The 25,154-nt window shown below is 40.0% G+C and overlaps 1 protein-coding gene across 6 annotated transcripts in view; it reads right to left on the bottom strand.

Moving 5' to 3' along the window:
- OSBPL1A (oxysterol binding protein like 1A) overlaps positions 1-25,154 on the bottom strand; it is a 68,846-nt gene that overhangs the window by 42,572 nt on the left and 1,120 nt on the right. For 4 of the 6 annotated variants that reach the window (XM_035125123.2, XM_035125126.2, XM_035125127.2 and 1 more), the window contains 14 exons: positions 17,835-17,957; positions 17,024-17,109; positions 15,768-15,842; positions 15,434-15,545; positions 12,032-12,117; positions 11,639-11,783; positions 11,041-11,108; positions 10,917-10,961; positions 9,375-9,448; positions 8,869-8,932; positions 7,353-7,448; positions 6,128-6,253; positions 1,803-1,884; positions 408-514 (listed from right to left, as the gene is read on the bottom strand). In XM_035125123.2, the coding sequence (XP_034981014.2) occupies positions 408-514; positions 1,803-1,884; positions 6,128-6,253; positions 7,353-7,448; positions 8,869-8,932; positions 9,375-9,448; positions 10,917-10,961; positions 11,041-11,108; positions 11,639-11,783; positions 12,032-12,117; positions 15,434-15,545; positions 15,768-15,842; positions 17,024-17,109; positions 17,835-17,957 (1,289 nt within the window). Of the gene's footprint in view, positions 1-407; positions 515-1,802; positions 1,885-6,127; positions 6,254-7,352; positions 7,449-8,868; positions 8,933-9,374; positions 9,449-10,916; positions 10,962-11,040; positions 11,109-11,638; positions 11,784-12,031; positions 12,118-15,433; positions 15,546-15,767; positions 15,843-17,023; positions 17,110-17,834; positions 17,961-25,154 lie in introns of those variants that run through there. The other 2 variants (XM_035125129.2, XM_035125128.2) reach the window with 1 other exon arrangement.

The raw sequence follows: 25,154 nt of genomic DNA, 5'->3' as shown, positions 1-25,154 counted from the left end.
CAATGTGGGGATTACATTCTGGCATGAACCCATTGGGTTCAATGGTGGATGGGATTGCCAATGTCAGTATTCCCAGAACCTGCCCCCTTCCCACCCCTTTTTATTTTAAGCAAATAAATAAACTGCCAAGTTAAATGTGCACAAGTTAAATGTGCATAAGTTGCGGGCTTACGGTTCTGCCATTGTGAATAGTGACTGTGCTTATCTTGCATACATTTAAGCTTTAATTCTGTTGTCTTTTGAGTTTTCTTTTTTGCATTTCATTGGCATTTGACCCCAGTGCTTACAATTCCACCTCCTCCCCACCCCCACATATACATATTCCTGCCAACTAAAGGTAACTCTTCATGGATTTGAGGAAGTTGACTCATCTATAAAAGCTTACACTGACATATAGAAATACTTACCCCTTCTTGCTTAGTGAAGAGTTTGAGACAATTGCTCAGCGCTTCACAAGTTTCTCTTGATGTTTCAGAAACCCCTTCAGCTTTCTTGAGAAACGAAGTAGGCATTCCTTTAGAAGAAGGGCAGGTAATATATGTGTTACTATTTTATTCCACCCCACCTTTTGTTGTTGTTTTAGCTCGTGCAACCTACAAAGTTTATTATTAAAACAGTCTCACAGAAGCATGACCCAGAACCTTTATCCATCAGCCATTCTTACATAGGATACTCTTTGATTTGAAAAAAAGAATGTCTAATTAGAGAACATTTAATTACTTTCTGCTGTAATAAAACCCATAGGTCTTAGCTAGGAGGAAGTACAATTTACTATGAATTTATGATCACAAGACAGAAGGACAAACCAAGACAGTGCTTTTGCCACAGTATGACTGCTATTAGACAAGCCCCAAAGGGGAAAATATAACCTTTCCTTCATAGCAATTGAATGGCACATTACTACATAATCCCAAATTTGTGTTTCTGAGTCAGCTACCACAACTTCTAAAATCTTGAATCCTCCCTTAATGGTTATAACCTGTTCTTCATTTACAAATGTTGCACAAAATTTTGACAGTCTGAGAGCAATGTAGGTTAGAAACATCTGAACACTGTAGGCCTGTATAAGAATTTTGTAAGATAAAGTGCTATTCTAACAGCATTGCAGAAAGTTCAGGTGTTTTGGCAAGAGGACTCCAGAGTGATAAGGTTGCTGTCCCCAGTGAATTCCTCGTTTCTAAAAATGCATTAGATACTGCCTTGATGAGGAAGGTTTTGCAGCTTAAATGCACAGAGTTTTATGAAACATGTGTACTACAATACTTGTCAGGTTTACTTTCTTAAAATAAACGCTCTAATTTCACATAGTACAGGCAACTCGCCGTTTGCAAGGGGGTTGCATTCCAGGTCGTTGTGCTCATTGGCAAAGTGCATCTAAGTCTGCTCCCTTCTGCCCAGCCCCCTTTCGAGGCCAAAAACGGCTTGCACACCAGTGCTCACACACCCACCAAACACACACAAAATGGTCGCTGCTTGTATCTAAGCCAACCTGCCCCCTCTCTGTGCATATTCTCTAGACTGAGGGACACACAGAAAGTGGGAGTTAACTTTTGAAAAATACACATTAAACTGCATCAAAATGTGTGAGTTAAATTACTTGCAAACATCAGGACACGAAAGAGCAAAAATTACACTGAGTATGAGATCACCCAATACTAAGGCCTGATTGAGACATCTGGTCAGACAGAACAGGGGTGGTCCCATATTTACTGAGAAACTAGTTAAGGGTGTTCTTGTTGATCAGCTTGGAAAGTGTTTCAAAGCAACAAGAGAGTTCCTTATTATGAACAAAAACAAGTCACCTTGAGAAGTGTCACATGACCTAATCACGGTGAGGAAGCCCGAAATCTCTTTATCAAGTCTTTGTTGCCATGACTGTGCAACCTGTGGAGAGGAAACAGATATTTGGTATGCTATGAAAAACTGCACACTTTCACAACAACGAATCTTAAAGAGTTTCTTTCCAGTTAAACATGACCTGCATCATTATGCAGAGAGATGCCACCATAGATGTCTAATCTAAAGGTACCTTTTTAAGAAGAGAAAAGGAGAAAGAGAAGCAGAAAAGAAAGCAGCCATGGAAGAATCATGACTTTTCCTTAAGGAGACAAGTATCAGATTTGGCGGGGGTTTATAGTGGGGAAATGTCAAGTGTCCCCTCACCGTTCCACAGTCCTAATCCAGGTGTACCTTCATTGCAGTTGCTTGTTTCAAAAACAAAGGGACGGAGATCTGATTACAGGTTTCCAATTCTCATCTACTTTGGCCCTCTATTTCAAAAGGAGAGCAGCTGCTCATATTATTTACATGTGAATTTTTACAAAAAAAAAAAATGTTATCTACAAGTGTTAATCCAGCATTTTTTAAAAAAGTTAAAATGTATGGTTTTAAAAGTATTGCAATATAAAGGACATCCAAGAGCCATTGCAGCTCATTAAAAGAAAAAGAAAAAGAAATGGCCACCCATAGCAATTCTCCTAACTTTCTTTGCTATTTACGAGTTTTAAAGGAACCCCTGACCATTAGGTCCAGTCGTGACCGACTCTGGGGTTGTGGCGCTCATTTCATTCTATTGGCCGAGGGAGCAGGCATACAGCTTCCAAGTCATGTGGCCAGCATGACTAAGCCGCTTCTGGTGAACCAGAGCAGCACACAGAAACGCCGTTTACCTTCCCGCCGGAGCGATACCTATTTATCTACTTGCACTTTGACATGCTTTCGAACTGCTAGGTGGGCAGGAGCTGGGACTGAACAACGGGAGCTTACCCCATCACGGGGATTCGAACTGCCAACCTAATTCAAACCTAATTTGAACAAGTTTTACTTGGCCCTAAAGAGATAAAATAGGTGAAAGCACTTTTTAATGGGCAAACACAGTGGCATAAGCGATTTACTCATGCATAGTAGCATATGCAGTTTACTGTAATTCAGAGGCTTGCACACTCTTCCGAATATATTGTTACATGCCGCCCCATTCTCTGCAGCAGAGTTAGATTCCATGGGTCCAGGCACAGCAGAGATTGTGATGTCTTTATGATATATGGTTTATTTACCATCTTGGTTAAGTTAACAACTAATACTTAGTGGCCATTATCAGGCTGGCCTGGCAATTCTGGCAACTGAAACCCTGCTGGATTCTGGAATTCAGAAGGCTTGATTAAATCCTAACACCTATCAGATATTTAGGGGAATCTGGCACCAAGGAATTCAGTGGAATCAAGGCACCCACATAACATTATTATAGGTTGATCCAATGAAGTATTATACCTATTTGTCTCTCTCAAGTTAGGGGGAAGGAACCATGGCCTTCCAAGTGTGGCTGGACTACAATTCTCACCATCTTTGACCATTTGCCATGCTGGCTGAGTCTGGTGGGAGTTGGAATCCAATAACATATTGAAAAGTACAGGTTTTCCACCAGTATATATACTGTCCTTTGCACGGTTAGGTTCAGTTAGGCTGCAATCCAACTATATATATGTGTCCCATTAATCTCAGACCTAATTTTAAGTAGACATACATAGATTTGCCCTATTAATAAGCCAATGAATGAATTCTGAGTTTGCCACATTGCTCACCCACACTCAGTGTTTAATAATGGCTATTGGTGATTCTGAGCTATAGTTTATTCTATTGGAAGCACCATCATACTGGGACAGAAAAAGAACAAGCATAACATCAATTTCTGAACTAAAGCCCTCTATGGCTGAAGGTACGTCCTCTAGTTTCCAGAAGTACAATTGTTTTCAAGGTGACACAGCTGATGCTCAAATTTCACAGCATAAATTTTTAAGGTACTGATGAAGCAAGATAGACTAAGCAGAATTATTCAATAGTTGCCCTGAAATGAACAATGCGCTGTAAGGTTTCTCCAGAAACTATCTGCAACAGTACAGCTTGTACTAGCACAGAACTGGGCCCTATTTAGAGTTCTGCACATGCTGCAGCTATGTTCCCAGGTATGTCCCTTGGAATATAAAGAAAGGAAATTGGGATGAAGTATGGATAAGAAGAGGATATTACAGGAAATAAAGTAGCTCAAAATTAATCTAAGATACTAGAACAGGAGAATGCAGTAAAACAAGCCAAGACTAAAGCAAGTGAACATGTTTTGCATAAAGAGAGACAAAAGCTGTAAGAAGCCAAAGAGGTATCAGTTTGGCATGTGTAGTGGTTAACAGCCAGACACATTGAACCACTGCACCACTGGGAACTCATTTCATTCATTTTTTTCCTCCAGGGTTTTTGTTGGTGCTACTAAACCAAGACCTTCCATCCAGTTTCAAGCAAAGTTTTGTCAGTATTTAGGGATGACCAAACTCATGAAGTTCATTAAGAAGTTTTAAAATACCGAAAAAATTAATCTAATTACAACCCTAATTGGCCATCCAATTTTCAAAAATCGTCAATTGCTTTTCCCAATTAGTACTATTAATATACCACCTTTCATCTGTAGATCTCAGGACGGTTCACAACATATTACAATATATAAACCACAAAATACATAGTAAAAATAACAACAACAAACCAATAACCCCCCATTCCACAAGAAGTGTATATTTGTATGCAAGGTAAGAGATGTGAGATGCATAATCAAATTATTCTTTGGATAAAAAATATTACTAGCACTGCAACTGTGCATTTTGTTAGACTTACTTATTTACCTTATTACTATAATGAAGATCAATTACTAAACTTTTTTTCTTATACTATAACTGTTTCCTATAACACTACTGTTGTTGTTGTTGTTGTTGTTGTTTTAAAAAATACCTCCGCAGGTCTTCAGAAATATTTAAACAAAACAGATGAGCTCCCTCTTCTGGCTTGAAGTAGTAAAACTCTCTCCCCACTGCCCCCCCCCCCCGGTCCAATAAATGAGAAGGTGTTACTCTGGACAACATCCTGTCTATGGCTACATAGACTGAATTAAAGTTGCTTTAGAAGTGGATTACATCCAGTTAATGACTTAAATGAATGTAACTTAAAGTGACTGTTTTTTCTTGTTTGGTATCAAAGGAAAAGTTAATTGCTTTCTTATTAGACAACTTAAAGGCAGGCAGGAAAGTGTTCAGAAGAACTAAATCTGCCCAATAGCTAGTTCTAAAAAAACCACAGTAGAAGAAGCTGATATACAGTATTCTACACACTATTTTAAGTAGTGCCATGAAGACCTTCAGACATGGGACATATATGTGAAGCTGTTTTAAAGAAGAGGAAGAAGTTCCATTATGCAGCCAGAAATCCCTGAACAGAACTACTTTGTTAGATATACTAACAGATGTGAATTATAAAGTGAAGCACCTTAGGAGTTGGATGCAAGGTTAGCTGTTTTACTGCTGTTTTAGAAGTATTTGTTTGCCGTAGTGTTTGTTTGTATATTTCTAACTTAAAGTATTACCAATATACCACAAGTCTCTGGTGTCCTCCCAAATCCAAAGGAAATGAAAATGTGTAGCATTATCTGTAAACGTCTAGCTTCTTCAGGAAGTGGTTTTTAACTTAACGGTTATCATGAACAGCATGCTCTTTTGTACAACTTATGCCAAGACTATTTAGCTGAATGCTGGGCTACAATAGGAATAATGTTAACAACTAAAAATGAGGAAATAGTAGCAACACTTGTAGCAGAAATCAAAAGAAGCCCTATACTGTATCAACAAGTTCTGCATCTCTCTGAGCTTGATAGCAGTGACGGGAGTGGAAAGCTGAAGAGTTTGTTCCAGGAATTCAAAACATTGGAAGTGCATAGGCTAGAATCCCCAGGTCTGTGCCTCACCTCAAATCGGGTTGCAAAAGCAAGGAAATTCAACCTGTTGTTGCTCTCATACAGAACAAAGGAAAATGGCAGCTCAAAATGCAAGAGACTGGCTTAAAGATAAAGCTGTGTGTGTGTGTGTGTGTGTGTGTGTGTGTGTGTGTGTGTGTGTGTGTGTGAAAACAAAAGGAGAGAGATTCCTTTACAGACCTTTTAAGTTCTATTATGTACACCTTTAAACTTTAGTTGCACAGACCAGGGCACCTCGAGTTGGTGTACTCCAGATGAAAGGCTCTAGAGTAAAAGTTATCCAGAAATTCAGAGAGTCAAGAAGACCTCTATGTAGCATGAGATACAGAAGCTTTTTCTTACTTTGAGGGAAGCTTGTAACTCAGCAACTGATATTGTGTCATCCTCTTCTTCTTCATCGCTCAGTTGCTCCTGAGTACAATAGTGTGTGCTGTATGCTGAATGGTCTTCTATTGCCTGTACCCAGTTCTGCAAAAGAAAAAAGAAGGGGGGGGAAGAGAAGAAAGCAGTATTTGCTACTTTTAAACTTTTAATAAGGTATAGTCCACACAAATCACCATGGCTCTTATCTTGAGAGCTTACTGTCACCAACAGAGGTGCCAAAGATGGAGTGGCAAAAGTTAGATAGCAATGAATGAAGTGGTATGATAAGACTTTTTTTTTTAAAGGACTTGTCTTGGGGGGGAATCTTTTTTAAGATCAACAGGCAAGTATCTCGTAAGGTATTTCTTAATTTAAGCTTATAGGGCACAAATAGTACAGTATATGAATTCATATAAAAGGTAAAGGTAAAGGGGCCCCTGACCATCAGGTCCAGTCGTGTCCGACTCTGGGGTTGCGGCGCTCATCTCGCTCTATAGGCCGAGGGAGCCGGCGTTTGTCCGCAGACAGCTTCCGGGTCATGTGGCCAGCATGACAAAGATGCTTCTGGTGAACCAGAGCAGCGCACGGAAACGCCGTTTACCTTCCCGCCGGAGCGGTCCCTATTTATCTACTTGCACTTTGATGTGCTTTCGAACTGCTAGGTGGGCAGGAGCTGGGACCGAACAACAGGAGCTCACCCCGTTGCAGGGATTCGAACCGCCGACCTTCTGATCAGCAAGCCCTAGACTCTGTGATTTAGCCCACAGCGCCACCTGGGTCCCCTATATATATATAAGAGCATAAATACTTGTTTTATTTGTCCCTGTCATTCCTCAAAGGCATTTCATGAAAAGCTGGGTTTGATCCTGCATGGAGCACTGTGGACATGGGGTACCTTTAATGTCAGCATTCCCTAGTCTGATTAGCTAAGGAAGTTGCAGTGAAGTTAAAATACTGGGATGGAAATTTTCAGGCAGGGTTAGAAGAAAGCAGTTTAGTTATTGCCTGTGAAGCACAAGGAGTAGGCAAAGCTACAACTACACAGCACCATTCATCATGGCAACAAGATAATTTAGTGTGGCATTACAAGAACTCAATAAATTCAGCCCCAAAAGATTCCTATCCAATGACATTTAGGCAAGCAGTGGTTTTGCTCTTGGCTAGAATCTACAACTTACCAAGCATTGGTTAAAGAAATACTTACCTCTCTTGACTGTTGATTGGTCTTGGGAACTTTAAAACTGTGAACTGTATTATCAAAACATTTGATTGAGAAGAGGTTGCCATCTGCACTTTTGACCTTCAGTTGGAAGCAGAGACAGCAGGTCAGAAACAGAAGGTCAGCAAACTGCACAGTGCTTCCTATACAAGTTCCATCTGCAAAAGTGACTAAGTTATTGAAAATTTTACAGATCAAATCCAACATCCCTAGTTTGTCTGGATCTTGTTTACTTAAAGCTCTCTAACTGAAAAAAATAATAATAATAGCAAACTATCAAGCAAAATGGGTTTTGTCTGAGATAATTCAGTTGGTGCATTTGTATCTTGTTAAATCCATGCCCACTTCATTCTTTCAGAGAAAATTTGGTGCAAATTTGTTTTTTAAAAAAATAATCATCCTGAGAATCTCATTTTTTAAAAGTATCAGATTACTATTATTATATCTTTACGTCTACCCCATATTTTTCCCTGACAGGGAATCAAGGTGGCTTACAAATAAAACAAGAACAGCTAAAAACAGAGAAGAAGAAAAACCCCAATCATTAAAAAACAGTTAAAAAGCAATAGAAGATACATTAAAACATATAGATAATTACAATGAAAACAACACAGCATCAACCCTTTCATTAAAAGCAGTCAGTTCCCTGTTGAAAACCCTGTTGAAAGTTTTTAATAATCATGACTGTTAAGGATAGGTTTGAACATGTTATGGGCAAATGTCAGGGTTTGTGGAGTCCAGCAGTACTTCCAGTGACCAAAGCTTCTTTCCCCCCTCCCTGTAACTAACAAAAGAATGCAAAACAGCATATATACCAACTTGCTTAGTTTTGCATACGGTACAAATCGCAGAGCAGAGTCCTCCTTTTACTGCAGCATTTGCAACCCCTTTGTTGTACTTCTGCTTTTTTTATCCCAGCCTTGGCACTGTGTGACTGTATTAAAAATATATCTGGCTATGAATTCTGAGTCCCACTTGGAATTCATCGTTCTTTACCCCTACTCACAATAGGTTTTTTAGCTGATGTGTGCATTTTACACACTAATTTGATTTTATACGTTTATTACTGTGGATAGGGCATGTTGCAAAACTAGAAGTTCTACTGCTTGTTACCTGGCTGTTAGCCTTTTTAGAAGCTAGGTTAATTTAAAAAACGACACCCTAAAAAGAGGAATGCCCTGGAACACAAAGCCTCAACATGTACCATTCTAGTAGACTTTTCTAAGGAATGGGAGGAAATATCATGTACCATAACAAGAGGATACATAATTCTCCTCAGATGTTTAAAATATCTATGCCTCAACTCTCCTTATAAAGTGGCTCACAAATAAGAACCAGATAATACTATAAAGCCAAAAATAAAAACAGAACAACCTTGGTTAAAAATGTTTGTTCTGTTGCTTGGGTATCTGAACCTGGATATTCCATACCTGAGCCTCACACACTAGCCCATTCTGTCCACAATCATAATAGATATTTCTGAGTTCCCCAGTTTGCTTACTGTGCAAATGGCTTGTGTTAAGTGCTTGCATCCTTGGCGGCGATTACTGTTCCCAATATCAGCCCTTCAAAAGAAGGCAGAACAAATAATTAATAATTGTCATCAGTATTACAGCCACCAAAAGGCTGAATTCCTTTATAGTTGAATGTGATTGGGCGGTATTTGACTGAGTCGTACTTGGAATAAACCCACTGAACTCAGTGGACTTAGACTAATAATAAAATACTGCCCATTATAGTTACACATAGAGAGTGTTCGGAGAGCTGAAAACAAATGCAAAAGTAGTCTTCCTTGTAATACAAGTCAATCCATAATAATATAAATAAAAACTACCTTCTACAAATATATGGAATGATAAAATTATGATCTTAAGAAATAAATTTCAACTTATGTATAGGTAAAGAAAGTTCAACTTTTCAACAATTTCAAAATCATGTTTCAAAAGCAGATGTTATCAATATTATACATTCAAAAGGCTTTAGAGAGATGCTCAATTTCACACTTACTGTTTTTGGTACCAGGAGAGGACTCCATGTTCCAGTACTACCCAATATGGCTTCCACCCAAAAAATCTTGAACTCTTAAAAACAAAACAAAAATGGAGTCTATCAGCTCAGCAATAGCTGAATTTGCCATGTGTTGCTGCATGACAAGCAATAAGAAGCATTACTAAGCAGCTTTAATGCTGAACAATACATCCTGAATGGTTTTAATTATCTCAGGAGACTAGACGTTTTGAAGCTGACCACTCTGCTATTTGTTCTATGATACTTGACTGATAGTAAACCGAAGTAATGCTTACTTGAAAACTTCAGCTGGAGCCTGGGAAGGATGAACATTTTCACCCGAGGAATAAAAGGCTCCAAGAACAGTTACTACTAGCCTCCCCTGTGGACTTTTAGTTAAAGTGAGGATAGGACAATAGCCTACTTTTCAAGTATATCCCCAAAGCCTGTGACTTCTTAAAAGAGATCATTACAGAAGAGCCAAGCATCTAGCTCCACCCTTATCTATAGCTGCACAGCTAATTATAATACAATAAACTGTGATTGGTTCAATTCTTGAAGTAATATTGATCAGATATGAAGAAAAGATTCATAGAATCATAGAGTTGGAAGAGACCACAAGGGTCATCCAGTCCAACCCCCTGCCAAGCAGGAAACACAATCAAAGTATTCTTGACATATGCCTGTCAAGCCTCTGCTTAAAGACCTCCAAAGAAGGAGACTCCACCACACCTGCTCCACAAGCAGCCTATATTTCATACATATCAGGGAAGTTAATACATTTTGTCACCTACTAGCCTTTAAGATAACAGCAACAACACAGAACAGATGGGTCATATTAGAAATGGAAGAGCTTAAATGGAAGATATGACCTGGGGTGGATCTACTCTCATGGTTTATAATGTTAAGAAAGAGCCAAGGAATGATTTTGAAGACGTAAGGGTCACATTGCATTTTGCTAAGAATGTTAATAATGCTTTATTAAAATGTGACACCAGAGGGCACTGCAGAGCAACCAGGAACCAGGTAGGAAAGGGAGCTGCTGTTAGGGATGAACAACGTTAAGGTAATGAACATTATTTAGCAGTATCCCTGTGACATTTTAGAACAGGCATCCCCAACCTGTGGCCCTCCAGATGTTTCAGCCTACAACTCCCATGATCCCTAGCTAACAGAACCAGTGGTCAGGGATTATGGCAATTGTAGTCCAAAACATCTGGAGGGCGGAAGGTTGGGGGTGCCTGCTTTAAAACGATATAGCTACCGGTAATATTGTTCTAATAACGCTAAAAAGGTCAGTGTAAATCCAGCCCTGGAGAAAGGAGACACATTGGCCCCTGGCCTGCTCCCAAGAGCCATTGCCTCAGCAAAGCAGTTCAAGATAAGGCCATTTACGGTATGAATTCTGCTTCTATTTTGATATTAGTACAATGAATGAACTATCAGTTTGTGTTATTGCTATGGCTTGAAAGAAAGAAACTCTGGCCAATTAAAACATAAGGAGAAGGCAAAAAAAGAAAGAAAAGAAAAAAAGATAGGCACCTTCCATAGTAGTCCTTCATATCGTTTCAGAGGTTTGTTGCTCACCTACAAAAGAATTGAGAAATTAAACACAAGTCGACCCACGTTAATGGTACAGATTAAACACACAATCTGCTGTACTCACCTTCCCAATGCCCCCTCCAAGTATGTGTTTCATTTCTGCACCTTGGGCTAAAGCAAGGGGTGTCTGACCTGTTCAAAAGAGCAGACAGATTTACTTCATCGTAGCTGGATCAGAATCAATACAGTTGGCAACACTGAGAATATATCTTATGTTTCACAGCTGAGAGGAAAAGCAGAGGATGCTCTCTTGGTTTGAGGCATTGTTCAACAGGCATTTTACTCAAGGTATCGCAAAGGATTGATTCAAAAAGTATTCTACTAAACATAGCCATGCTCAGGTTTTTTTAAATGTGAGAATGACATTGGCAACAGAAGTCCTTTCCAGAATGCATCAGACAGTACTGGTTAAGCATATGGGCTTTGTAAGAGCTAAAATAGGATTATTGGGTATTTATTTTCATCGGCATCTGGCACTTATTTACTGGCAACACAAACCTGGATAAAAATTCTCTAATAGAAAGCCAATTGACAGTGCTAAACTACAATACTCTATAGACCCAGTTAGATGAAAATAATGTTTTATCTTTAGTTAACACATTCACTTTGCTTTTCGTGTGAAAGGGAAAATCTGGAGCTAATTAAATGAAACTTTTACATACCATTTTTGTTCTTTATTTTGGAGTCTGCTCCAGATTTTAGGAGCTTCAAAGCACAGTGCTTATGGCCACGATATGCTGCACAATGTAATGGTGTATTTCCCACCTGATCAGTGCAGTTGATGTCAGGAGAATTTGACCTGTTTAACTAGAGACAATTATAAGAAACATTATTTAATCATACTTGTAATTTTTCTGCAGTTACATTCTCTGACACACCACAGCCAGTTGAGCAGAATTATAGACAGAAAGCACAACCAGAGCTCCTGGCCGTTCCACTGCCTGAGATCTATTTCCAACATGCCTATTATCTATTTTGATTTTAAAACCCTGTATCTAGCATTACTTGTATAGTATGGCTTAAAAATGTCAAGAGAATGGTAACACAGTATGTACCAGTGCTGTGAGTTTTTCAGTTTCTCCTTCTCGTGCAGCTCCCAGGAGGAGTTCTTCAAGTTTCCTTTCTTGAGTCCTTTCTACAGCTAAGTACAAATAATTAATTAAAACAGCATCCTCCCATAGGAAAGTTTCTTTCATTGCTAGATTCCCAATGAAAAAGCAATTAACATTTGTGGGTCCTTCCCTCCTGAACAGTAGGTCATGGATTTATATTCCCTAATCTTCAAGCCTGTTAATTTCCAGAACAATATAGGCCAAGACCATAGCTGTCAAGTTTTCCCTTTTCTCACAAGGAAGCCTATTCAGCAGAAGGGAATTTCCCTTTAAAAAAGGGAGAACTTGATAGCTATGGCCAAGACCAGCTCAGCAGTAGAACTAATGTTTTGCATACATAAAGCCAAAAGTCCAATCCCCAGTATTTTGCAGTTAAAAGGTCCTAGGAGAATCTCATGCAGGGAACACATTGCATCTTTGATTATCTGGATAGGCAGATTTAACTGAACCTGCTTTCATACCCAGATCATAACCACAGGAACAGGTTTGTACATGCTCAGTTCATGCAAATGATGTCCACCCCCATGGCGTGCAGTCATAGAGCGCAGCTATCTGGCAATAGTGCTATTAGCATTCGTCTCTGCTTACAGAGGAATTCAATGGCAAATGCTAACCAACAAGGTTTATTTCTTTGAAATTAAGGGCAAACTGAAATTCTAGAAGACCAAGCAATGCAAAACTGAGCAACTCCTGCACTCAGTATCCTGCTAAGTAAGGGTTAACTCTAAGTGCAATACAGTGGTACCTCAGTTTGCGAACGCAAACCGTTCCGCGGAGGCGTTCGCTCACCGAGGCATTCGCACGCCGAAGGCATGCTTCTGCGCGTGTGCGAAGTGCCAATAGAGCGCTTCTGCGCACGTGCACGCTGCGCAGATCGCTTCTGCACATGCGCGAGCTGTGCAGATCACGTCTGCGCATCCGACGCCACGGAACCCGGATGTAAACACTTCCGGGTCCGCGGCGTTCGTAAACGGAGGTAGGCGTAAATCGAGGTTCCACTGTATTGGATAGCAAGAGAGGCAATTGTATCATAATATGATCTTTATTATTTCTCGCCACAAAATATAGACTTTATCTGAATTATATCTCAATACTCTAAGCAGGTTTGCAATCTACATAAGTACTGTACTGTAATACAATTTCTAATCATTCCAATGCTTATAGTGTGTACTAAAGATTAGAGAGTCTTAAAACAACTACAGGGCTCTGATTACGTAGCCCCTCCACCAAAAAGAAAAACCCTTTATACAGAACATAAAGTTTGACACAATTTTAGTGGAGCTTTCCCCAGTCAGCCATCCCAAAGCACTTCTATCCCAAATTACGCCATAAGACTAAATGCCACAAATTAATGAGAGTGTGTCCTAAAACAAAATACTGGTAGATTTTATACTTTTAACAGCAGCTTTCCCCGATAATACACTCTTTTTACATAAGACCCTTTGCTCACCTCATCTATGCCCAAACAGTTCTTTCCTTCCCTTTTCCTGCTTCCGCCATACTACAACTCCCAGCAAGCAGTGCTTCTAGCCCTGTGAAGTAGAGACAGTACTATATCTAATATCGTCTGTGCTGGGAATGCATGTTTTTAGAAAAGAGCAGGACCATGAAAATAAACTTGGCTGGCTTAGGTTCATTAATTTCAGTGGATAGAACACCTAGTAGAACCTAGTGGACACAACTCCTTACTTCTAATGCCCTCAGAAACTTCAAATAAAAGTTTCAACCCATGTTAAGATTGTCTACTGTGTGTCTTGGGATAGTGCACTCTAAATTAACATTAGTATCTGCCACAAACCTTAGGATATACACCATAAGTGGGAAAGTGCTTTGAGGTCTTCTAATTTGAAGGAAATCCTTGTATCACCTCAGACAAATATGTCACAGGTTTCAATGGCATACGAAACAATGCACAAGGGGTCTTTATGTAAAAAAAGAGTATCCAATTCAAGGAAGCCACCCTAAACGTAATCAGCAACATGTGGCTTAGAACATTATTTGCAAAAAATAGCACTGGTTTCATAGGACACACAAATCATATATCTTATGAGGTAAAAAAATAGAGTAATTTGGGATAAAGGGCATTGCACTTGGTAAGCCCCACTAAAATCAGATTTGATTATGTTTGTGTGCGTGTGTATACTAGTAGACATTTATGCAATAAATGGCACCTTACTGCCTTAAAAAAACAACTGTGTAACTTGAAAGACTCGACATTTCTTAAATACACCCATACAACAGCCCACCTATTGAAATGGTCAAATATTGTATCACTTATGGAGGAAGGCAAACCCATCAAAGGCTCTTGGTCAATAATGTATTACTGTCCCAACTAAATTAGATGTTCACACAAAAAGCTTAAGTTATGTGGGTTGTGATACACAAGGCCACTGTCCCCTTTTATATCAGGCTCTCGGGGGAGGGGGGAACCACAGATTTCTGGTGTGCTAATTGTGAACACTAACAGGGATGATGCTAGGTACTTAATAGCTTCAAGGCACAGGTCCATGGCAAAATTTGCATAGCTATGTGTCAATGCAGTGTCAGTGCAGAGGTTTATCATATGATCCAGCAACTAACAAGAAAAGGAAAAGGGAAGGAATTTCAGAAATAGACTGGAAAGAGAAGTTGCTGAATTGCAACTTATCACCAAGCTCAAAACCATGGAGGGACCTGGTTTGAACAGAGATATCGGGTTCTTATCACATTATACATGATAAGCGATCTTCAGCCATCTCAACCCTTGCTTTTTCATGCAAAACCATTTGCAGTCGTTTGCGGTCATCAACAGCTATCAGTCAGTCAATCACCCATTTCCACCACCCTTCTGAGTGATCCCCCCTCCCCATCCCCATCCCCACCCCTCCCCACCCCTTCTCTACATAAGTGCCTGGAAACTTCCATTTCACTGTATCTGAAGAAGTGTGCATGCACACGAAAGCTCATACCAAAATAAAAACTTAGTTGGTCTTTAAGGTGCTACTGAAGGAATTTTTTTATTTTACTTCGATCCAGACCAACACGGCTACCTACCTGTAACCACAACTAACAAGCAGTTTTCTTCACATCATCAACACATTTCTAGTGTTGTAAAAGCTTTGCAGCAGGCTATAATTGTGCCATACAGGATGTGTTCAATGCAGACACAGTTTCAAGCAGCCACCACAGTGTTTATCATTAGGGAAAAGAAGTGCTCGGTCACCTTGGCAAAATATTCTCTAAGAAGGATGAAGACATCACCACTGTTCATACTGAATGATGCAATTGAGCTAGAAACTACAGCAGTAAAGCATCTTTACCAGAATGCCAATTCTCTAAAGTTCATATATCTTACAGAATGGATACCTTCCAGCATCTCTCTTATTTCTTTATCATGTGTAACATCTTTTGCAGTTTGCCCATTCCCGTTAACAATGGAAGTATCGGCTTCGTATTCCAAAAGCAGCATAACTACCTCCTGAAAGACAAAGTTTTGTTGCATTATCTACAGAGACCTCTCCCTCCTTCTAACCAGTTTACTTTTGCTTTGTACTTTTGGTCTTGGGACGTGAATGCCACGTATAATTAAACAGAACAAACATTTCTAACAGGGAAATTACAAGGTGTCTGTGACAGGGAGAACAGTCACAAGGAACAATGGTACGCCTCTGAGAAAAGAGGCTGAACTTGTTAATTTTACCTTGCGCCCAGTGAAGGCTGCACGATGCAGTGGGGTATCTCCCATGTCATTTAATACATTTACTTCAGCACCAGCCTAAAAAGAAAGATTGTTTAGTAGCGCTTGGCATCCAAGAAAATTGGCTTCTGACCATTCACACAAACTGTATTCTTGCTTTCAATGGTGCATACTTCCACATAAAATCTGTTTTACTTGGGATTATTATAATGGCTGTAGTCCAAAATTTCTAAATAGAAAGTTTAGCCAGCATAGTAAAGACTATGCTTGTTCCATGCCAAACTCATTCTAAATTATTTTTTTCCAGAAGGTGGTTTGGACAGCCTACCGTACCCATGTCCACTTGCTATGCTCTGTGCTCAAGTGCAAGCTATATTGGTCTTGATCTGAGCTCTAAGCCCTCTGTGTTTGGGAAGGTAACAATTCTTGTGTGCCAGTCTACTTCATCGCCACCTTTAATCCAGTTTGTTCAAATTGGATTCAGCTCATTTTCTTTCTCAAAAGGGTTACAAAGAGGTCAGATCAAGCTACACATGCAGCAGAACTAAATGGATTATGTGGTTTAACAATTACATAGACATACAGAATTCAAAATTAGAGCCAGGAGGCCTAGATTTCATTCCAAACTCCTGCTGGTGACCTAAAGGCCTATGGGCTAACAGATTCAACTTGGTTTCTTATCTTTCAGACTCAGAAACCACCAATGCCATTTATTTTAAGTACTAGGATTAATGCTGAAAACCTTTAGCTGAAGGAGCACTCTTACTTGCATCAAGAGTCCTTTACACCTTCACAGATAAGTGACACAGACTGAACATTTTAATCAGTTTGAAGCATGATCCCTTCTAGTCCACTGTACTTGCTAAGAGTATCAACATGTTCTGCTTCATGTGTGTGTGTGTGCATGTATGCATATACACATGCGCACGCACACACTTAAAGTAACTCAATTGTACTATTTGAAGAATATGTCAAGGGTTCCTGATCAGTGCATGTAGTGGACATGGCCATCCTGCAAGGGGATGTTGGGTGTGATGAAGGGTTGAAGCCGGAAGGTTTGATAAAGATTCTGCCCAAGTCATACCCACTATGTACCACAGTGTAATGGGTACATAATAAACTTCTCAGCATCTAACTATTTAAACCTTTTCACCTACAGGATAAGCATTTCAGTGTTGAATGCTAATTGCTTTGGAGGAGAAGTGCTGATTTCTGTTGCACAGAAAATATTAATTCATTAGAAGATTACAAGTTTATACCTTCAGCAAATCCTTGACAACACTGGTGTGCCCAAAATAGCATGCAAGATGAAGAGGTGTCCATCCCAAGTTAGATTTGCTTCTGCCTAAATATACAATATAAAACACAACAAATCTAAACTACAGCATCCCTTCATGCAAGCAAAGTTATATCATCCAAGAAAACTAAAAAAGATCCCACATGATTCTGCACTGCACCAATTTAAGATGCTCTAATGTGTTTGATAGAAATTGAATTTATATCATCCTCAGTGAGAAGTAAAAGCATTGTAGCAGTTAGACTCGAGTTTCAGACAAGGACCAGGAAAACACGGGCTCCCCACTCAGCTGGGAAACCTTTGGCCATTCACTATCTTTCAGCTTAACCTTAATCTCAAAAGGATTGCTGTTATGATAATGAACATACAGCACTCTTTGGAGGAAAGGTGACATTAAAAAGGAAGGCCGAATTGCCATGAGTTTCGCTAATGGCTTTAGCTTAGCTTTTGTCTGAGGGTGCAGATCATAACCCATCAAGGCATTTATTCAAAACATAGTTGGCACTTTTACAAAGCAGTGGTGCCAGATGACACAAGGCCTTTCTGCTACCTTCTCAAAAATGTATCTTTTCCCACAACGGACCCAAGAAGCTACACACCGTATTTTGATATGATGTCTGGCCTGAAATATTCCAGTATATTTTACATTCTCCCAAGGACTTCCAGAAGACCAATATTCTGCAGTAATGTATACATTTTGTTCCAATGAAGCCATGGTGTCAACACCTCCCAACAATGTCCCAGGTGTTACTCAAAAGGCTGCCTATACTAACCTTTGCAGTTGATGTTAAAGATGGCCTCTCCTTTGTCCATAGTTCCCAGCAGCTGCCTGATGTCTTCACTGTGTCCATTTCTAGCATTGTGGAGAAGCTGCTGTTCTGCCTCTGTGTTCATCTCTACTAAAATACAGATAATTATTGTATCTATTTGTATAATTGATATCCCACCCCCTTTTCACTAAACAAAGGAGTACTCTGTGACAACATTCATAAAAAATAACTATTAGCAATTAAAAATACATTAGAACCCAGCACACGGAAACAGCATGAACATAAGGAAAGCACTGATTAATCAGAACAGGGGCCCATCATGCATGTGCAACACCTTGATCCCAAAGAGGCTAATTTGAGCACAATAGCACTCTCCCCCTCTTGTGCTTCCCAGCAACCAGCATCCAAAAAGCACACCATCTCCAGTACTAGAGGTAGCACATAATCTCATCTTCTGTTTTATAATTCCCTTTTTACAGCCAACCAAGTTCACTACCACAAGATGTATTAATGCACATCAATTCCACAATTCAATTACGGTGCATATTTTAAACAGATTCTGATATTTTAATTAACAAATATAATTGCCTTTGCTTAATTAAGAACATCAGAATGACCTGCTGAATCAGGCCAGAAGCACATCCAATCCAGTATCCTGTTCTCACAGTGGCTGACTAGTTGCCTATGGAAAGCCCATAAGCACAGAGCACGACAACATTCCCCTGACTTGCGATTCCCAGAAACTGGTATTCAGAGCCATACTGCCTCTGAGAGTAGAAGCAGAACATTGTCATCATCGCTAGCCGCTGATTAATGCCTTATCTTCTATTAATTTGTCTAATATTCTTTTAAAGCCATCCAAGTTGGTGGCCATCACTAACAACAACAACAACAACAACAACAATGTATACCACCCATCATCTGATGATTCCAGGGCAATTCACACCCTGCTTTACCATTAATAGTTGTAACAATTGCTGTTCCTCAATGGCTAAGAGAAGTGTGGGGACAGTGATGTGGGCTGAATTGAGGTCATGAGTGGGAGGACGGCAAAGCATCCCCTCCTCAGTGATCCTGATGTAGCCAAAATCAATTGGCTGATCAGCTGGGCAGTAAGGAAAGTGGATGGGGCACCCCAGGGCTTGGTAGGCGACAGAGTGACAGGGGGTTGCATGAAGACCATATGTCTGAGTGCAGTATTAACCAAAAGCAGTAAATCTGCACTTGTTTAGAAATATTTTTAATAGGGTACACTAGCTCAGGTATTTAAAAAGCTCTGTATGAATACATATGCAAGTGGCTCCATGTGCAGCCCATAGTCTGACCATCTGTGTACAGTTTTGTGCTCTCCAGAAGCTATTCTAGCATCCCTCAAATTTCAGAAATGGCTTTAGGGACAGAGGAGCTATCAGATGATCTGGAGGGCATGTAGGTTGTCTATGCACAAGCCCTGTATATCAGTAACTGTCTGACCAGCCATTACAAATAATGTTGCTGGTGGCACAACCCCACATTTTGGCCAATCAAAGTTGCAATATGCTGTATAAACTTAACTGAATCTCTGCAAAATAATAGCCAGGAAAGAAAGATAAAGACTTGTTTTTAACTTAGTAAGATTGGGGTATATCTCATCATCTAGGTTCATTTCAAGGGTCTATTTGTCACCAGTGTAAGTTGGTCAGAAATGTTTTCAGTGCCATTAAAAGTGTCATCTGGATTCTGCCGCTTCCAACATATACGTGGCACAGTTAAGATACTTGCTGCAGATCTAACAGACAAGTTTGCACCTGCCTTCTCTTCATTCCATGACTCAGCATTACCTAGAGGATTACCATTGAAGTTAAGCAGGTTTGTTTGGGCATTATTAATCAAAATTCTCAGTTGTGGTAGAATGCAACTTAAGGGTTTCAAACAGAAAACTTATGAATCTCACATTTATGTAGTGTCCTCAGGTGAACTAGACTGGCAATGAATTTACTTGCAAGAATTCCATTGGTTCAATAGAATGGTCCAAATACGAGCATAAGTGTATTATTTAGGTTTATGGAAGCTTGCTAGTGCATGAAGAACTGGAAGTGCTGCTCTTAAAATATGTTTAAGTGTTCCAGGCTATTATATCATTACTCTGCAACCCTCCCTACCTCATCACCCTCAAGGACTCACAAGCTAACAGCATATCTTCTAGAAACAGGCAGTTTAGTAACCTGTAAGAGCCACTAGTTTAAGCAGAGCAGTATGCAGGAGATATTGCACACAGTTGAGCAAATGTTGCACATGAGGATCTGTGATGAAGATATATTGTGGGAATGTTGTAGGAGGATTAGGAACATACAGTAGGTAGTTGCCTTATACTGTATCTTTGATCCTTCTAGATAATAGTGAACTAGTGGCTCACCAAGGTTTCAGACAGGAGTACCCCAACCCTACGTGAATAAGTCAGAGAGTCAGCTTCAGAATTTTGCATAGAAATCGTGTACTCTATCCACTGAGCTACAGTCCTTCCATTTTTGGTCCCTTCTTCCCACCCCACCTCTCTTGCTTAGCTGCAACCTCACTAATCAATTCCAGCATTATAATGAGTTTTTAAGATTTCCAATATTCCACCACTCTAATCACTTGCAACCATGGGTGTAACCGGGGGGCAAGCTGTAAATAAATAAAAATACTTAAGTAACTGACCAATCACATCACAGATAGCTCAGTTCTGCCCCCCTCTAACATAAATCCTGGCCTCACCCATGCTGACAACTACTGTATCATAGAACAGGGCACATAGTGACTCCAATTTTGCCTTCTTATGCAATTTCTTATGAAGGAAGATTTGGGCAATCATTGTGACTTCTGGCGGGTGATTAGTTGCTAGTTATTCAGACTTGGACTCATACAGCAATAACAGAAATGGACATGGGAGTGTAGCACCAAATCAAAGGGCACTTGGACTACCAGGATTGTACCTATAAACACTAGGGCAGCCTTTCTCAACCCTGGTTTCCCAGATGTTGTTGGACTACCACTTCCATCATCCACAGCAAGCAGGGGCAATAGTCAGGGATGGTGGGAGTGGTAGTCCAACAACATCTAGGAACCCAAGATTGAGAAAGGTTGCACTAGGGACTAGGGCAGGCATCCCCAAACCCAGCCCTCTAGATGTTTTGGGACTACAACTCCCATCATCCCTAGCTAACAGGACAAGTGGTCAGGGATGATGGGAATTGTAGTTCCAAAACATCTGGAGGGCCGAGTTTGGGGGTGCATGGACTAGGTGAAGGGGAACCACTACTAAAGCAGGGGTAGCCAACTTGGCGTGGACTAGGTGAAGGGGAACCACTACTAAAGCAGGGGTAGCCAACTTGGCGTTCTCTACAGACTGTTGGACTAGAACTCCCATCAGCCCCTGCCAGCATGGGCAGTACAGTGGTACCTCTGGTTATGAACTTAATTCGTTCTGGAGGTCCGTTCTTAACCTGAAACCGCTCTTAACCTGAGGTACCACTTTAGCTAATGGGACCTCCCGCTGCCGCCGCTGTGCGATTTCTATTCTCACCCTGAGGTAAAGTTCTTAACCCGAGGTACTACTTCCGGGTTAGCGGAGTCTGTAACCCGAAGTGTTTGTAACCCGAGGTGTTTGTAACCCGAGCTACCACTGTAGCTAGGAATGATGGAAGCTGCAGTCTAATAACATTTGCAGGGCACCATGTTGGCTACCCTTGCATTAAAGGATCCAAATCATATAATACAATGGACCTAGCTATCATTTGGTAAGCTCTTTGGGAGACATGTCAATGTTTGAATGTGTTTGCATTGTGATCTTTCAGATCAGTGAGAGAGCTCCTATACATTGTTCTAGTAGATGGCATTGACTACTTTATCTTTAAATCTTGATAGTTCAGGGTTTGTGCATAATCAAGATCATGCTGGTGCTGCAGTCACCACACTCCTAAAAAAAGGTTCAAAGTTTAGTTTTTAATCAAGTCATAAAAATATCCCATTGCACGTCAATCATGCAGAGTTTGTATCCTCAAGGACTGAAAAAAAGGAAATAGTATGAGGTTATTTTTAAAAAAGACACATTGCCACTGTCATGCTATCCTTTCCTTTTCAACTTGAAGTAATGCTTTGATTTTAAGCATGCTTGTTTTAGCTGAGACAATGACTTTTAATAATATCATGTGGCCAGATCTAAGTATGGGGGGGGGGGGAGCTGCATGTGATTCATTTGTAAACGACACATTATTCCCCATTGGTTTAGCAAGCAATGAAGCTGGCTTTGCTGCTGCAGATTTCATCCCATTTGTTCATCAATTGTTTAGTGTTATATCTATATATATAAAAATGTAAAAATCATGAAACTGTGTTCTACACTTTTCTCCGTAACCGCTTGACCGATCGTCCTGAAATTTTGACAGTACTGTATTATTATTACTACTACTACTACTACACCTACTACTAATGAAAATGCTAAAGTGGAAACACACCAGACTGAACACGATTTATTTAATTTCCACTCTATGCAGTTTTTGGTGTGTGATCTTGAATTAAATGATGTCTTTTTTATCACACTCCCAAATTTTATGTGCCTCCACACTCCCAATTCAGCACTATAATAGTTGAGATAGTGGAAAGCATGCTGTGGAAATACAGACATGTTTTCTCACTGACCCAACTCTCTGTGCTGCCTGCAAGGAGGATATTAACTATGCAGCTTGCACAGTTCAAACAGTTGTCTATGCCAATTGCTGTTTTATCTGTATAGACCAGATGGAAACAACACTAGCTAAAGACCCACACACGTTTAGACTACAGGAATTACTGAAACAGTACCAGACCCTTAAACTGGAAAACTTTAAATGCATCCCTAAAATAAGCCCTGGTGAATTTAATGTGACTTGCTTGCACCAAGGCTAATATACCAATTGTCATTTTTCTGCTGTAAGCTCAAAGCTCTCCATTTGGTACGGTATTTGCATTTGCTGGATACAAATAAGAGTGACTGAAAGAACACTGTAGCATTATTACCTGAAAGGTAGGAGAAGAGTGACTAGAGGCTGCTGCTTTTCTCCCACCTCTGTAAGAGGAGCAGAAATCACGAGGAAACACAGAACTGTCAAGAGCTCTAACTGTTGGATATGTTGAAAGAGTGCTGCAGGATCTGCATAATGCCAGTATCGGATGTTTCCTCATCTTTCCTGCTCCATGCAATGTTGCACAGTCTCCATAAGGATCAAGGAACAGAATGCACTCTGTACAATGGCCTCACTCCTCAGTGATGGGCATGATAACACAAAACACTGATCTTTCTAATAACAGTGCTCTGAAATCCCTGTTGCATGATTTAATTATTGCACCCACTGAATAAGAGGCGGTTTTAGAGTGGCACAAGTGGTGTAGTTGCACTGGGTACCACACTGCAGGGGGTGCCAAAACTATGCTATACAACAGAGCGCAAGGGGGGGGGGTGCACGCGCAAATTTTAGTGTTGCATAGTGCACTGCTGAATTTTTAGAGCCTAAAGTCCGCCACTGGCTGAATTCTTAAGGCCAGATAAGTTAGACTTTGTTATAGTGAGTTGTACTAATTTTTCATCTGCATTTTAAGTTTTTCCAAAATTCTATGCCCATTCCCATTTTGGAAAACAACATACCTAAAGAAATTAAGATTTACAGATAGTGAAAGGTTGTGAGTGCAGTTTCTGTAAGCTAAATAACATGGGTTTTGTGGTGCAAACAATAAAGTTTGCATTTCTGTTAAAGTAATAGAAAATCGAGCAATTCTTTTAATGAATACTGTAGTAATAAAGTCCTCTCCAGAACTGAGGACATCTTTCTCATACCTATATGACAACTAACACAGATATAAGGTAGGGATATTTAATTAATATGGGTATTTAATTCTGGCTATGTCAGGAGAGTAAACCTGCATGTTATTGGTCTCATTTAAACTATGACTTAAACAGATCAAAAACGTAGCTTGTTGTACCACATCTACACCCAGAAGCACAAATGTTCTGTGTAGGTTATTTTGAAATCAATACATTGCAGGAAGCTGGTCCAAATTTAGACTGTTTTAGCAGTCCTGGAGATTTGACTTGAATATTGTCAACTTTAAATGCTTTAAGAGTTTCTTGCTGTTATCAACTTTGTTTAGAAAGTCAGTATGAAGGCAGTACGAAGATGAGTAAGACCACAGCTACCGTATTAACATCACTGAATGTAACTGACTTGTAGAAAGGACCCTATTGTCTGAAAACTGAGACACTGTATGTACCCTTGCTACCTAAGAAATATTTTAATAAAACATTAAAAAAACTAGCTACATTATACTTGCTCCAGAGAAAATCATAACAAGTTACAATGCCCATTTAGGTTAAAAAGAAGATAAGACAGTAGTTAGAATACTCTGTTTGATAGTCTTCTCACTCCCTATCTTACATTTAACAATACACACACACAAAAACCACAAGAGACAAAAAGTCCTGTGAGGATGTCCAAAAATATGTGTGTTCAATCACTGTACAAATGGGCTTCCATTTTAATTTTAAATACACGCTGGTTAATTCTCATGTTCAACTGCACATCCACCATCCTAGTTTCTGTAATGACTTCATGTTACAACTACAGTGGTACCTCGGTTTACTAACTTAATCTGTTCCGGAAGTCCGTTCTTAAAACGAAACAGTTCTTAAACCGAGGCATGCTTTCCCTAATGAGGCTTCCCACCGCCGCTGCCCTTCCACCATTCGGATTCCATTCTTAGACCGAGGTAAAATTGCAAACCAGGACACTACTTCCGGTTATGTGGAGTTCATAAACCGAGTCATTCGTAAACAGGCCGTTCTTAAACCGAGGTACCACTGTACTTCCTTCCATATGCTGAGGTTTTATTGTTGTAGTTATAGAATAAAAGAATCACAGAATTGCGGAGTTGGAAGGAATCCCAAGGGACAACTACCGGTATTTCAAACCCATACAATGCAGGATCAAGTGCCTTAAGGAGAGATATGAATAAAACTGCATAGTCTAGGACTGAACATACACACAGAATGTTAATATACTAGTGTAACACGTGTACCAAAGGCACGTTATCGCACCATGAATGACCAGCACCTTAGCAAATAGCAGGAAATGAAATTTTGATGGGTTTGCAACCTCGTCCCGTCCCCCCCAATGTCTGTTTCCCTGACAAAAAAGCAAGCCCAGCAAGTAAAGCTCCTCCTAAGATGCGACAGGCTTCAGGTACTAAAATTCCTCATGCTACGCTGCCACTTTTTCAGCGGCGCAATCCAAAGAGATAAAGGGTTGTTGGCCCCTCTGAACTTTCAGGTTC

This window comes from Zootoca vivipara, chromosome 8 (genome assembly GCF_963506605.1).
Source record: "Zootoca vivipara chromosome 8, rZooViv1.1, whole genome shotgun sequence".
In the NCBI taxonomy this organism is placed as follows: domain Eukaryota; kingdom Metazoa; phylum Chordata; class Lepidosauria; order Squamata; family Lacertidae; genus Zootoca; species Zootoca vivipara.
This window is presented reverse-complemented; position numbering and strand designations above follow the sequence as displayed.